General features: G+C 38.4%; 2 protein-coding genes across 13 annotated transcripts in view; both read right to left on the reverse strand.

Annotated features, from left to right (window-relative positions):
• Nucleotides 1-2,754: 2,754 nt before the first annotated feature.
• Nucleotides 2,755-6,463, reverse strand: ccnj (cyclin J). Of its 2 annotated transcripts, none has more exons than XM_017037146.2 (6): nucleotides 6,057-6,463; nucleotides 5,795-5,865; nucleotides 5,027-5,237; nucleotides 4,651-4,950; nucleotides 4,236-4,395; nucleotides 2,755-3,647 (listed from the first exon to the last, which is right to left on the reverse strand). In XM_017037146.2, the coding sequence occupies exons 2-6, from the start codon at nucleotides 5,846-5,848 to the stop codon at nucleotides 3,338-3,340; spliced, it is 1,035 nt and encodes a 344-aa protein (XP_016892635.1). In that variant the 5' UTR covers nucleotides 5,849-5,865; nucleotides 6,057-6,463; the 3' UTR covers nucleotides 2,755-3,337. The 2 variants fall into 2 exon arrangements, with proteins under 2 accessions (XP_016892635.1, XP_008320370.1); XM_008322148.3 differs by having other exon boundaries at nucleotides 5,780-5,865; nucleotides 6,057-6,458.
• Nucleotides 6,464-7,670: 1,207 nt separating this feature from the next.
• cpeb3 (cytoplasmic polyadenylation element binding protein 3) overlaps nucleotides 7,671-14,141 on the reverse strand; it is a 43,832-nt gene continuing 37,361 nt past the window's right edge. For 6 of the 11 annotated variants that reach the window (XM_025060641.1, XM_025060640.1, XM_025060639.1 and 3 more), the window contains one exon: nucleotides 7,671-12,792. In XM_025060641.1, coding sequence (XP_024916409.1) covers nucleotides 12,565-12,792 — 228 coding nt within the window. In that variant the 3' untranslated portion in view covers nucleotides 7,671-12,564. The remainder of the gene's footprint in view (nucleotides 12,793-14,141) is intronic. The other 5 variants (XM_025060642.1, XM_017037241.2, XM_017037242.2 and 2 more) reach the window with 1 other exon arrangement.

Genomic DNA, 14,141 nt, shown 5'->3' on the forward strand with positions numbered 1-14,141 from the left:
TTTAATTGACCTCTGAGCTAACTGAGGTTCTGGAAATGCAACACTAGGGCAAGAATGTAGAAAATTAACTTATCAGCAACAGATATGTCGCTGCCATCTCACAAACTTGTAGTCCAGTCTTGACAGCATGCAAAATGAAATCATGCATTATGTTATCTCAGTATTGGAACTTTATTTCTTATCTCCCAGAAACACTCATTATACACAGGATCGCCCTTTATAAACTAGCCAGAGTATTAGTGTTAGGGCTGCTTTTTGGATAGTCCATCTGCATAATCACAACAATACTGAGCAAGACCTCTGTACCAAAAACAGATACTATTTTAGATGCAGTAGTTCCAGAAGATTATCCAAAAGCAGGATTCTTGCTACATATATGATCCCAAGGATAGTCTGATTATTCAACTGTTTTTACCCTGGGATGTTTTACTTTTCATAAATTTGCGAACCAGATGCATATATATAATGTGAAATTATGTTATTTTATAATAAGAACTCCTGCCTGCCTACATGCAGGATTCTGATTATGAAACATTATTACGTAACATTAACATTATTATGTAACAATAGGCGCAAGGCTTCACAGCTTGAGAAATCATTTGGGCAAACATTTATATCACAGTAATTTTATTTCATGACAATAATATGTGTATAGGATTCTCAAGTTTTTCTGATAGATTCACATTAAACAAGTATTATTAAATATAACAAAACTGATTTTGTTATATTTAACAAAGTTAAATACTGGGAAAGTACTGTGTGTAGTTTTATATTGTAAATGTGTGTAGATAAATAATGATTAAAAATGTAGGTTGCATTGTTATAGACATATTTTATTCCAGTGTGTGCAGTTGAAAAACAAAAAAACAAAAACAACCAATCAAGTACAGATTGTTCTTACTAAAAACATTATTGAGGAGATACAGCCAGAGAATACTGTAATTCTAAACAGTATTTTGCAGTGTATTGTTTCACATATCAGGCCTCTCCCACTCATTTGACTACTTTTGAAATTTCAATGCCATTTTCATACTGACTCACCCCCGTCTTTCAAAGGAGAACTACATCATTGTATCTGGAAGTCAAAATAAAATATAATAAAAAAATAGTCTTTAATAATGCAAAATATAAAATATTCTTTATAAACTTTTAAAACACCAGAATGGAGGGAGGGTATATTGTGACTAACATAAACATATGAATAAATTCATTCCCTTTTGTCCTCAACGTTCCATGTCCAGGTTTAATCCAATGATAATAATCTGGGTGTGTCAGTCATCTCAGACTAACCTGTTCCATCAGGATAAGGTATCTTACAGCTGCATCAGGTAAATTCTGAACGCTTTAAATGCAAATGTGGTCATTATGGTATGGTGTGTTCAACTTTTTCAATTGTCCATTGCAGCATTACACATTAGCTGTAAGGCTTGTGAAATATCCTATTTTGGCCTTAATTTTGTCCAATTTGTACAACTTAGTTTATATATTAATGGCCATAGATGAGCAGGGAAAACTAAGAGTTAGCAATTTATTATTATTTTCTAAAGAAAAATGTACATAAATGTTATAAATATCTAACAGCAAATAATAGATTGTTAAAACTAATTGATAGAATTAGCAAAAAAAGCAAAATATCTTGTCATCTGGCATAGCTGAAAATCAGCAAAAAATAAGGTGAAAAATACATTAAAAAACATTTATGTAAAAACAGCCAAAAGAAGGTTAGCACAGATACTATACTATAAAATAACCATGAATATGATAATAATAAACGAAAACACACTAACCCCCGGGAAGCACATGATACAGCTACATATTGGTGACATTGTTTTGGTTTTGTCTGACGTGAAACTTCTAGTAAAGATATTTTTAATATGCACACAAGACACGTCAACTCTGTAACGGTAAGTCTTTACAGTAATCTGCTGCACACTGCCCTCTACAGGTGTAGATTGTCTTTGTCACCCGCCACAGGCTGCTAACGTTGCCACGTACTGTATACTGTGTATTGCATGAATCTCATATTGCACAAGGAGTTACGTTGCTGTTTGAAGGAAGTATTACAGGTGTGGTTCTCCGAGAACAAAGCGATACATAACCAAAGCGATATTGTATGTCTGCCCTGATACAACTAGATTTAAGATGATATGATCTATTAAATCAATAGATCATAAAAAAGTAGTACTCACATTAATGAAAAAATGTCAACAGTTGCTTTATTTCCCCCCTCATCTACGTACATTCCCTGTACTTAAAGCAAGTAACTAAACGGGAAATGAAAACCCTTAGCTCCCAAGGACTTTCATTCTATGTGGTAGGTAACCAGTCTGCAGACTCAAAGATAAAGTTATTCATAAAAAGATAAATATTTATACAGACAATAAAACTAGTTATTCATAAAAACGATAAATATTTATACAGACAATAAAACTAAAACCCAGACAGATACGTTTCAAATTAACCACAAACAGCCGAAAAATGAAACAACAGAGCTGAGTGTTTCTGTAAATAATACAATTAAATAAATGACAATTATTCAAGAGAAGTCTAAAAGTTAAAGAAGATAGTGGCTAACTGTTAGCCAAAATACATCATAATAATTACAACTATTTAAAAATAAATCCCATGAGGCATATTTAACATCAGGTTATAAAAAATGAATTAAAAAAGACACGTACAGTACCCAAACCTATCAAGGCATTGTCTGTACCATTTCTGGACAATAAACTCTCAACACAACTCACACATTTTTGTATTTTATTTAAAACAAATATTGTGAAAGTGCACAGCACTGACCAAAATAAACTGTGTACAGAACAGCAACAATTTATTCCGCAAATAAATTGTGACATCGCAGAGTATATCCTTTCCTTGTTACACAATTGACGCTCATCAACGCAAAAGTTTTAAGGCACAAACATAAATCCTGACCTTTACTCAAATAGAAAAGACCCTGAAAACTTGAGAACCAACGCAAACGGGTTCAATACTCCTGAGCTTCTTGGCTCAGTTAATTACACGACATTTGGTCTGTAGTTTTAGCATACAGTAACAATAGTCAGCGCAGTGTCGGCACTCTGCCTCTAGTCACCTGTCAGCAAACACTCTTTTCAGGTCTCAGAAACTTCTAGGGAAAAATATCTAATTTTCATGCAGGCTCTCCACAGAATGCATATTGCACTGGGTTTACACATAAAGTAATGGTAAAGTGCTGCACCACCTTACAGCCATCCATACATTCTCTATTGCGCCACTCAACTCTACCAAGTCTATTTAAAATAAAAACACAGAAAATAAATTTTCCTTTCCCCTCTAGACTATGAATGGCCATAATCCATCATTTTTCAAAATATGGGGCAGCGCAGGAGTAGTGCATGTTGACTTGGTAAGCCCTGTTGGCAATGTTGGACTTTGGATCGAGTGAGGCAGAGGGGTGCTGGATGTTGTTGGAAGGCTGCAGGCCAGTGGAACTTGAGTGATTGAGGTAGGTGCTCGGCCTGTGGTTGGCTTGTTGGGAAAACTGTGCACTGGACCGCTGCAAGTACTGGGTCACAGTGCCTGTCTGGCCTGAACTGTGGAACCCCATCTGCTGCTGCTGCTGCTGAGACTTCTGCTTGTTTGCCTCTTTGACATCACTGTCATGTGCGCTGTGAAACAAATCACATGGAAAAATAACTGTACAGTAAAGATATTCAGTGGTACAGGATAAAACCCAGCATGCTCTTTTGTAGATATGTAACATGATGTTTTCAGAGAAATTCATATGTTAATGTGGCATTGGTGCAGTCATTTTTTCAGGTGAAAATATCATCCTGAAAATTGCTCTGGTTAATGAGTTGCATTGTTTAATAATTGTTTAATAATGACTATATTTGTGTATTTAGCCTGTAAAGGTTTTCACCAGTTAGTTACAAAAAATGAATTGAGATTCATGTTGTGATTTAAAATTGCAAAGAGAGTTTTGTCTTTACATTTTGCACGTACAAATCATATTGCTATTGAAAGCACAGCGTAGCCATAGATAGATATATGACCTAATGAAGACAAATGGTTAAGTGGGTCAGTTATTTTGGGCTGTTCGTGGGAAAAAAAAAATAACATGCAAGATCACTGCCTTGTAAATGCATGAAAAACAGAGTCAACAAATGCATCAAACAACAAGAACTACAAACATTGAGATTAGCTGTTGAGAACGTGCAGCATTTAGCTTTTCTAAGCTACTGATTTATACATACATGAGTAGCTTCTCAGCACATGGAACAAGGTTTTCCCATGTGTAGCCTGTGAGGCACTGCAGCTGTGGTGGCCACGTAGGGGACAGGTGGAGGACGAGGCGGGAGGCAGAAACACACGCAGCAGCCAATAGAGAGGGAGCAAAACACAAAAACACATGGTCTGGGGGAAGACAAGAAAAGCAATCAATCACCACATCAAGAAACTATGCTGGACGAACAAATGGGTGAGGAAGGGAAAGGGTGGTCGGACACAGAACGGTGTGTTTTCTTTTAAAAAAACATTTTTAAAAAAAGACCTGAAAGTGTGTAAAATAAATATGTGGTTTGTCACTGGTTCATGTGTCTGTGTTGGTAAAAATTCAGCCATTATAAAGTGTCACCAAGAGCACCACATCAAGCCATGCCATCCACCTACCTTGAAGGGAAACCTCCAGGAAATATTCTGCATATTTGGCCAAATATATTTTGGATTTTTCTAGGCAGGTCAAAGGCCAGCCATCGTGAAGGTCTCCTTCATGAACAGCAATAGACAGGCAGTATTCGATGAAATGAGCCGCTGTGGGCAGGTACAGGTTCCACTGGAAAGTTTCTAACAACAGCAGCTCCATGTGCAGTAAACTCTGTTTGGTCAGGACCAGGTTCATAGTACTTATGCAGCCCAAGCTGTTCAGTGTCTCCAGCTTTGGAACACGATCTTCCCTTTCTTCAAACTTACCTACAAAAAGACATATCTTTAGCGTGACAAACGCATGGCAAACTACAGTAGTAGGAAACTGTGGTTTCAAACGTACTGGCTAGGAGAAGACAAGAGAGTGAGACAACGGCAAGCTGCTGCTCTGTGACATCATAGCGGTCCATGAAGAGATCCAGTAGGTAGACAGCCAGGTGTCTGGCAGTAGGACACAGCCTGAAGTGGTTGCTGATGACTGCTATGAGGTCTGTATAGTATCGCCTCAAATTCAACTGAGGGGAATGGCCCTTATAGGTGGGCAACTTAAGCTCCTGTAACAGAACAAGTTGAAACGTAATCATTGTAGAGGTGAAAACATAAACATTATTAAATGTGTTGAATTCTAGGACTGGGAGTCCTCCAACAGTTTATCAATCCAAAGGGTCTATTTTCCACTAAATGGGATTATAGCTTACAAAACTGACATCATGAAGTTCTGTTAAAACCTTGTGCAAAATGTGGGACAATGTTGGGTGTTTGTTTTGGCTAATGTTTTTACATTAGCCAACAGTAAACGAACTCAAAACCTTATGTTTTGATATTAAACTTTAGATGACTGAAAGAAACGACTGAATTTCAGCCTTTTTTAGTCATTTCTTAGTCTTTTCTTAAACTTAAATTCCAAAGGTTGTTGGTTGTGGATTCATTAAAAAACAAATCACAATATATAATATTCACATTAACATCAACACTAAGTGACATCACTGCAGTCCCAGGTCTGGACTGAGTTGGAGCTCCAATAACTTGATGTTCACCACGAATTATAACAACAAACAATACGAGCAATCCCACCTTTTATTTTGGCCCAACTCACTTTAAATCTTAGCACCTGGTAAATATCTGTGGCCAGCTGTCCTCTCCACCATTGGTCTTCCAGCTCCATTTGGTTCCTGTGGAAACCTGTGAACACCACAGTAGGGAATCAACTCATGCCCTGAGAGACAAAACCCTATTCTCCTCAACGGAGTGACTCTACATGGTGGCTCAGTGGACAACGGAGACGGCCACCATACATTCAGTGTTGTTTCTTTCAACAAGTGAGAGCAGCGAAGGTGATGAAGGCTAAAACCGGGTCGTGACAGGAGACTCACCCAACAAGCATGTGCTGTGACAATGACAGGCAGTTTCTGACAGGCAGACCGGGGGTAACTGCTATGTGAACGGGATGAACATGCTTAACTTATCCGCACTCATGTTGGTGGTGACTCGGTCCGCTCTCTCAACACGAGTTCTGCAAACGCGACTGCTGCCTTCAAGTGCTACCGGAAATAAGAGCTTTTCAAGCTAGAAGCACATGATGTATCAGTATACCGTAGGTAAAGCTTTTTTGGCTAGCTGCATTTTAATTTAATTGATAATTAAATAATTAATAGTTTTATCTTAGTTGAACGAGTACCGTGTTCTTGTTGTCTACCTAATTTAGTGAAAAATCCATTTGCACTTTAAGAAGCCTTTCGATTTCTGTCAGTGATGGACCACTCAGACGCAGCCAATTAGAAGTACTGATGCAACAGCAAACGTCTCATCAAAAATCCTTAAACCACCGTCCTTTACTCCACCTCACCACCCTTGCTGGTGCATCCAACCATAGCAAAGTCTAGAAAAAACTGAAGATGGCAAGTCTCTTTGCAGTAGCTAAAGTCAATGGTGTGGCGCAGGCGTCAAACCTACGGCATGTGGGCCAAAACCGGCCCGCTCAGGGGCTCAATATGGCCCGCTTGATGAAGTTTGAAAAATTGCACTTTATGTTTGTGATGTTTTGTCAAATAATATATCATTAAAATAATATTTTCTAATAATACTTTGCAGTAGAACAAGAGGAAAATAAACATGTACTTATTGTTATTTAAGATCATGATGTTATGGTTGCACTGGTCCAGTGTACTTCACATCTAAATAAGCCGTATGGCTCATGAGCCAAAATTAAGTTTGACAGCCCTGCTGCAGAGGTCACCTGTGGAGCCCCAGTGTTGTTGCTACCACTCTGTACTCCATGTTACAATAATAATATTTGTAAACGTATTTACTTTGTATTGTAAATCTAAAGTCATTACAGCAATGACAGTATATACAGTTCATCCCTTAATTCCATCCCCTCGTACGTATATTGGGGTTTTATGGGGGATGATTTTAAGTTTACATTGTAATATTAAAACTGTAACGTCAACTGGAACATGTTTTGTGTTTTGTGTATTTGACCTGTACAAATATATCCCACCTAATGCTGCACGTGTACATCCTGTGGGCTGCCAGTCAGGTAGTACAGAATTCAGGACACAAAGAGTGGAGTCCACTGCTGACAGTGGTCTGTGCCTTGTCAGCAGTGTGTGCAGAGGCCTTCCTAAAGCCCACCTCTCCTACACACAGCTTTTTGGACTAATTAGAAATGGTTGTCTTTGATAAATCAAATATAAGGAAATATTTTTTTCCATTTCTTTTCATTGTATTGTATTGCAGTCTGTATAACTAATTAGTGACTGATGTGTCTAATTACACTCAATGCACCCTCCCACCTGTTATTGGCTAGTTACATCATGGTAGTGGGAGGAATCAGGGGAGGAGCTATTCAAACCCTATTTTACATAGTCTTCAGAAGAACAATACACATAGTGTAATCATTTTCTTGGCAGCATGGGATTTGAACCCTCCACAACATCAATAATCAGCCATGGTTTCCAACGCTTAGAATTACATCACAACATAGCTCATGTGTCTGCTCCATTCGGCCAGTTTTATTTTATTGCCCATTCATTGGTTTACATTGGGGATCACTTCAACATCAACCACTAGCCTGTTGTTTTTGAGAAGTTCTTTTGTCTTCTTCTTCTTCTTCTTTTCTGTAGATCATCTTCATACTAATGTAAAGCAACATCAGCAAGTTAACACATAAAGCTTAGCATTTCAAGAATCAAGACACTTTAGTAACAATATTACAAAGGGTTGTTAGGATTTCCTTAGCTTCTGAAAATGAAAAAGGGTGAACAAAAGCAACAAAACATATACTTTAAAAGAATTAGGATCATAAAATTAATTTATTCCAAGTAAAAATACAAAAAATATGAATGACATTGACCAGATATGAAAGTCTCCCCCAGAAAAAACTCTTAATGGTTGAGAAATGTCTGTAAAGAAAATATGAAATAAAAATTAAAATACGTAAATGTTTAAATTCTTTTCTCTCTTTTTTTTTAGCAAAACTTTCTAAAAATAATGAAAATTTCTCAGTACAAAGGCTACATTACTACTGGAAGGTACTAGCAGGTAGAGTAGGTAAAGTACACAGTAGAAAATGGTTTTTAGTGAATCACAATGCTTGCAATGAAAATAATTCTGCAATAAAGATTTTATGCCTCTTTTTTTATCTCAGTTTTCTTCTTTTCTACAAACAGTACAAACAGTATTGCACATTACAACAAAGAGTCAAGGTTCGGAGCCTTTACAAAATGGGACTAATTCAAGTCTTGTGTGAATAGAAGGCCACCAGTCAATTGATGCACCTTTAGGGGCTTTCGATCAAGTTACGGACGAAAAGACTTTTGTCTGTCCTGTGTTAAAAATAACATTCTTTTCTCTTCACCTCACCTCCCGCTCTCCGGCGACTCTCACAAGTCTCTTTTTTATTTCAGGCTAACAAAGAAGGGTCACGTCACTTTTTTTCTAATTTTTTTTTTACAAAACAAAAGTGGAGCATATATATACGAATAGGAAACATAAAAAACATCTCTTAAAAAAATAATGAACAGAAGATCTCTTTCACAACTCTGGTCAGCATAGTAAATCATTGATTATAAATATACAAAAAACTCGGGGAACATGTTCAGTTTTCTCTCAGAGCACCTGATAAGATATATTTATCTCTTAAGAGCTTCCTCTTAAATGATCTTGTCCAATTTGACCAATGGGACTCGTGCCGTTGCCTACGCTGTGATAGACTATTCTCAATAACTACGTCATTATATTAGTAAATAAAGCTCTAGCTCCTTCAGTTATCTTTTTTTTTTCAAAAATAAATTCTCAAAGTAAAAGCAAATAAGCATGGTAAAAAATAAAAAAAAATCGACCATCTGTTAAATCATTTCGCTTGAATAAGAATTAAATTAATATATATATTTTCATTTGAATAAACTTATTTAGAAAATATCAGTTTCTTTCCTAATATATTTCAAAATTGAGGTATTGCAAAACGATCCTGTCAGTCAGAAAGCATGCCGTATCCTCCCTCTCTCTGGGTTTTTTCTTTTTCTTTGAACAAAAACCATCTGCTGACTGTCCAAAAGTGTTCAGATACAAAGAGTAGTGCATAACAAATATCTATTATATCTTAGAGAAGGAACAAACATAGAAAAGCAGTCTGGGCCAGGAAAGAAATGTCACAAAAAACACCCAGAATTCACTTTCATAGGGATACGGGTTGTTATTATTATCATTATCGTCATTATTACTTATGGTTAGCCTCTTTTTCTAAGTAAAAAAACTATCTTCTGCTTAAGTTTCTTTTTTGAACCTCAGATGAGAACGAACAAATAAAACATTGATACTAAACATAAAGGAAAAAAAAAAACAGTTTGCGACTAAAACCAGAGAAGGGGGCAGGACCATGGGGCACCAGTAGGGGGCAATCACATCAAATTTACAAAGGGTGGAAAAAAGGAGAGGGTCGAGTCAGTGTGTGTGTATGTGTGTGTGTGTTTGTGTGTGGAGGGGCGGGGGGTTGTCAAGTCACAGATTTCATCACGCAAGTAATCAAATTGTCGCAAAACTGCTGAAAAAAACCCCCCAAACCTCACCCCCCTCACCCACACCTCAAAATCTGAACCCCAAATATCTGAGGTGACGATTTCTCTTTCAGCAGCGAAGTATCTGTAGCATAATTCAATGTAACTACCAAAATAAAAAAAAAATAAAAAAATAAAAACAAACACTCCTTTTTCTGTGTTTCTCAAATGGTGGGTCTGGATTCAAAGTGGATCAGGGGGACGACCTTGGTAGGATTTGCTATGTCAGCGTGCTCAGTGTTTTCGACGATCGTATCCGATGCGTAATTTTACTTCAAATTGGAAATCACTCTATTCTACCAGATAGGTTTAACTTTGATGATCACAACTGGACAGGCTGTGCTGACACGACAGTGGACAGGGACTTTAGGTCCGTTGGATTACAGCTGTAAGGTTTTATGTCCACAGTTGTTGGAAATGCCAAAGTCAAGGCACTGTAGTACCACTTCTGTCCACTTTTTGACTACTTCTTGACTATTTTTGTGATGAGAAATTAAGGGCTTTATAACAAGTATTCAGGCTTTGGGAGAAAGACTCACCCATGAGTCAGGACTCACCCAGGTGTCACCATTTGAGAACCACTGTCCCACATCAGTGGTAACGGTCCACCGATATGGTCCCAGTTATCCCCCCAACCCACTCAGTGGTCAGTTCCCATTGACACAACATAACCATTTGATAAAAACAAAATAATATATATTTATATATAAATTTATGTTTTGACATATGCCTTTGTCCTGTATATATTTCCACCATAATTAAGCAGGTCCATTAATTCAAGCTTCACAGGAAATAAACTATATAAAAAATTTGGATAAATATTGTCACCCCTGTCATGTAGTGAGACTATGTGCAGAGCTCAGGTTTCTTTCCTAACCTCAAGTATCCAGTAGCTTCAATGTATATATTTAACCCACCCACCCACACTCCCCACCCCCGTCCAGCCGACCCTGTCCCCTATCTTCGTCCTTGCAACTGCCTTCTGTCCCCATCTAACCCGCTGCACCTTCAGCAGGCAGGGCGACAGTCTGTAAAAAATAAACCAAACGTGAGCTCTTTGGTTGCACTGTGCGATGTAAACTGGCTTTTTTTTTCTTTCGGAACAAAAACCAAAAAAAGAATCCCTCCATTTTTTTTTTTGTGTTTCTTAAAGTTGAAGCTCACATTGTTGCCTCTTCGCCTCAGATCAGACTGTTTGTGTGCAGAAGAGAGAGATAAATATCCATATTTGTGTTTGGTGTGTGTGTGTGTGTTTACAGAGGCTTCTGTGTATACTGGTGCAAATGTGTGTACAAGAAGAGAACATATATATATATTATATATATATAAATATATATATATACTGCACGTGTGCATACACAAGTTATGAAGTTTCACAGGACTCCTATGTCGGACACTGACGACAGTTAAAGCGAATCACAGTTCTAGGCATACTCAGATCTAACTACATACTGTATAAAAAATTGCACAATTATAACAACAATCACTGCAAAATAGTACTTCACCTATCATAGACAGATTTAAATGGTAATCCTACATGTCATTTGAATCATGATTATTATTATTATTCTTATTATTAAAACTGTTGTTTTTGTTTTGTTTTTTTCACCTGCCCTAACGTCAGGATGTGTGCAGGTCGAACCCTCAGCTCTGGAGTCACCACCACCACCACCACCAGCCAGGTTTGACCAGTTCTCCCTGTTTCTGTCCAGTCTCCGTGTGTACGTGTGTTTGTGCAAACGAGGGCAGAATCCAATAGTAGACATGGTACTAAAAAAGTGTATTGCATGCAGCAACCTGATTGAAATAAACATGCAGTTTTAAGGGGCAACCCACCCCCACCCCCCCGACATGATAAAGGTAGCCATCTTCAACTAGGGGGCGCCTTCACCCCCTTGACAGAACATCACCAGGTACTTCCTCTGGGTCTGTGATTATAATACACTCTAGCCTGAATAAAGTAATTATGGTATATGATCATACCACAGGTTTAGCAGCACAGCTATTGCAGCATTACATTTACATAACACTAAAAAATAATGTTATTATAAAAATAAAGACCTTGAAATTGAAAACAAACTAATCTGATTATGCTTATGAGGTATTAATATATGGTGAGTGGAAATCCAAAGCCAATGAAAGCAGTGTTACTTTACCTCTGGGCGATACGAGCCCACACTATGGGATAGATGTTAAATCTTGCTACATTGTATGCCATATTAGGATTGTTGTGCATTAGTTTCACCTCAAGGGGTTGATGAACTTTGACCTGGGCCGATACGACTAAGTGCATGCTCTTTTTATATCAGTTTTGAACTACCTATATATTTGTACATATATAGATGGATACAAACATGTACTTGTTTGAAAAATATTTTTACAGCCCTGCCTTTGTGTTAGTGAATGGAGTCCAGAGGGACGACCTAGTCGACAGGGCAGGGAGCCGAGAGTAGCCAGGATTCTAACATACCATCCTGTGTGTGTGTGTGTGTGTGTGTGTGAGCATGTGTGTGTGTCAGACTCTTTGCTAAAGTGCAAATTCTAAGCGATTAGACTTACATCTTACATCCCCACAGTGTTTCATCAGACAAGATACGAGTCCACAGCTGTGTGGTATGAAGACAGTCCCATGCGTTTGATCCTATTCTGTTCTCAGAAAATGTGTTTGTGTGTGTGTGTGTGTGTGTGTGTGGTGCAGGGTGGAAGTGTTAAGGATGTGTGTGTTTGTTGATGCTGTTGTAGCTTGATGTTTTTTTTTCTTAAGGGATGGGGGGGTCAGGTGTGGGTTCACGAAGGCAGAGCTGACTCATGTGGCTTCCCCCTCTCAGCTCCAGCGGAAGGAGACGTGGCGGGGGCGATCTCCCCCCTCCTTCACTAGTGGCTTGTGAAACTCTCTGCCGGCCCTGGAGTGGATGCTGGCCCAGCAGTACTCGCAGTAGTACTGCAGACAGGTGACGTTGGCACAGAAGAAGGGGGCGAACTTCCCCCCGCAGCGAGCCCCCTGGCACTCATCACACATCTGGTCATCCAGGACGTATGGCTTCACCTCCACCTGGGTGACAAGGCAGGAGACGGTTCATTAAAATCCCCTTATTTTCAGCAAATGTATCGTGTAGAGAAGCGGAAAATTCCTCAAAACCACAAAAATCAAATATATGTGGTAATAATTATGAGAGGAAATTAGACCCAGGCGGCAGTTCTAATGTTTTCAAAACCACGGGGGCTCACAACTGAAGTTAGAGAGAATTTTAGGAGAATTTTAGGAGAATTTTTTGGGGTTGAGAATGAATTCATAATCTTCAAATTTGAAACTGCTGGTGATAAAAGCTAAATGTAATAGTTTTGACTCAGTTTCACAGCACAGATCAGATTATTCTTCAACCCACTTCTCATTATTAGCTTTATCATCATTATGGTCATTACTATCATTGTCCTTATATTTGTAGAAGCAGAGTAGCCATTTTGGTGCCCTAGGTGAGATCTTTGTCTGGCGCCCTCACCGCCTCCTCTTGCACAGTAATACAGTAGTTCTTTTTCTTGTCAGTTTACAGCATTTTCCCGTCAGCAGATGGTGCCCTATATGACGTGACTGTCTATGTTCCCTATGCTAAGAGCTGCCTCTGTGTAGTAGTATTAATTGTAGTATAAATGTTAATTTGAGATTAAGATTGAGATTAAAAAAAAATTAAATAGTTCATGAAACTCAGGTAGAGGACATTTGAGATGTAAACTCCCCCGACTCACTCTACCGGACGACCACACTCCTGCCCTTAACAAGAACACAGGTGCGTTAGCTTCTTGTCCCTAATCATTTCAAAACCCTGTGCATTGTCAAACCAAGAGTCCTAGCCCTCAAGGTCCTGAGACAAAAACGAGAGCTGGGTCTCCCTGGAGACATGTCAGACATGAGTGGGCAGGGGCGGATGCTAACCTTGTTATCTTGTGGTCACAGAATGAAAGGGTATAGGATCCCTACGCATTATGAGGTCAGCCCTTTTTTTGTCTCAGCTACAGGAACATCTGCAGAATAAACGCTTTAGCTGTAAGAAACAAACAAAATCAAGAGGGGTGTGTAGTTGTAGTAGTGGCCATTGGAGGTATTACACCTGTCAGAGCCAGAGCAAAGACTACAGCAGGGGTCACCCACCTTTTTGAAACTGGGAGCTACTTCAAGCCTACTTAGTAACACACAGGGATACTTGTTTGTTAAAGACTTCCTGAACAATGTAATAATAATTAAAAGAAAATGAATGCTGCCTTGTCAAGTGCTGGGACATATAACAGCAGACACTCTTTTTAACATCATCATTGAACCTATTTTATTATAATTGCTAGTGTTACTGAATAAAAAACCTATTTTGTTATAATTGCTAGTGTTACTGAATAAAACAAAGAGTAACA

The sequence above is a fragment of the Cynoglossus semilaevis genome, chromosome 12, assembly GCF_000523025.1.
Source record: "Cynoglossus semilaevis isolate Cse_v1.0 chromosome 12, Cse_v1.0, whole genome shotgun sequence".
Lineage (NCBI taxonomy): Eukaryota > Metazoa > Chordata > Actinopteri > Pleuronectiformes > Cynoglossidae > Cynoglossus > Cynoglossus semilaevis.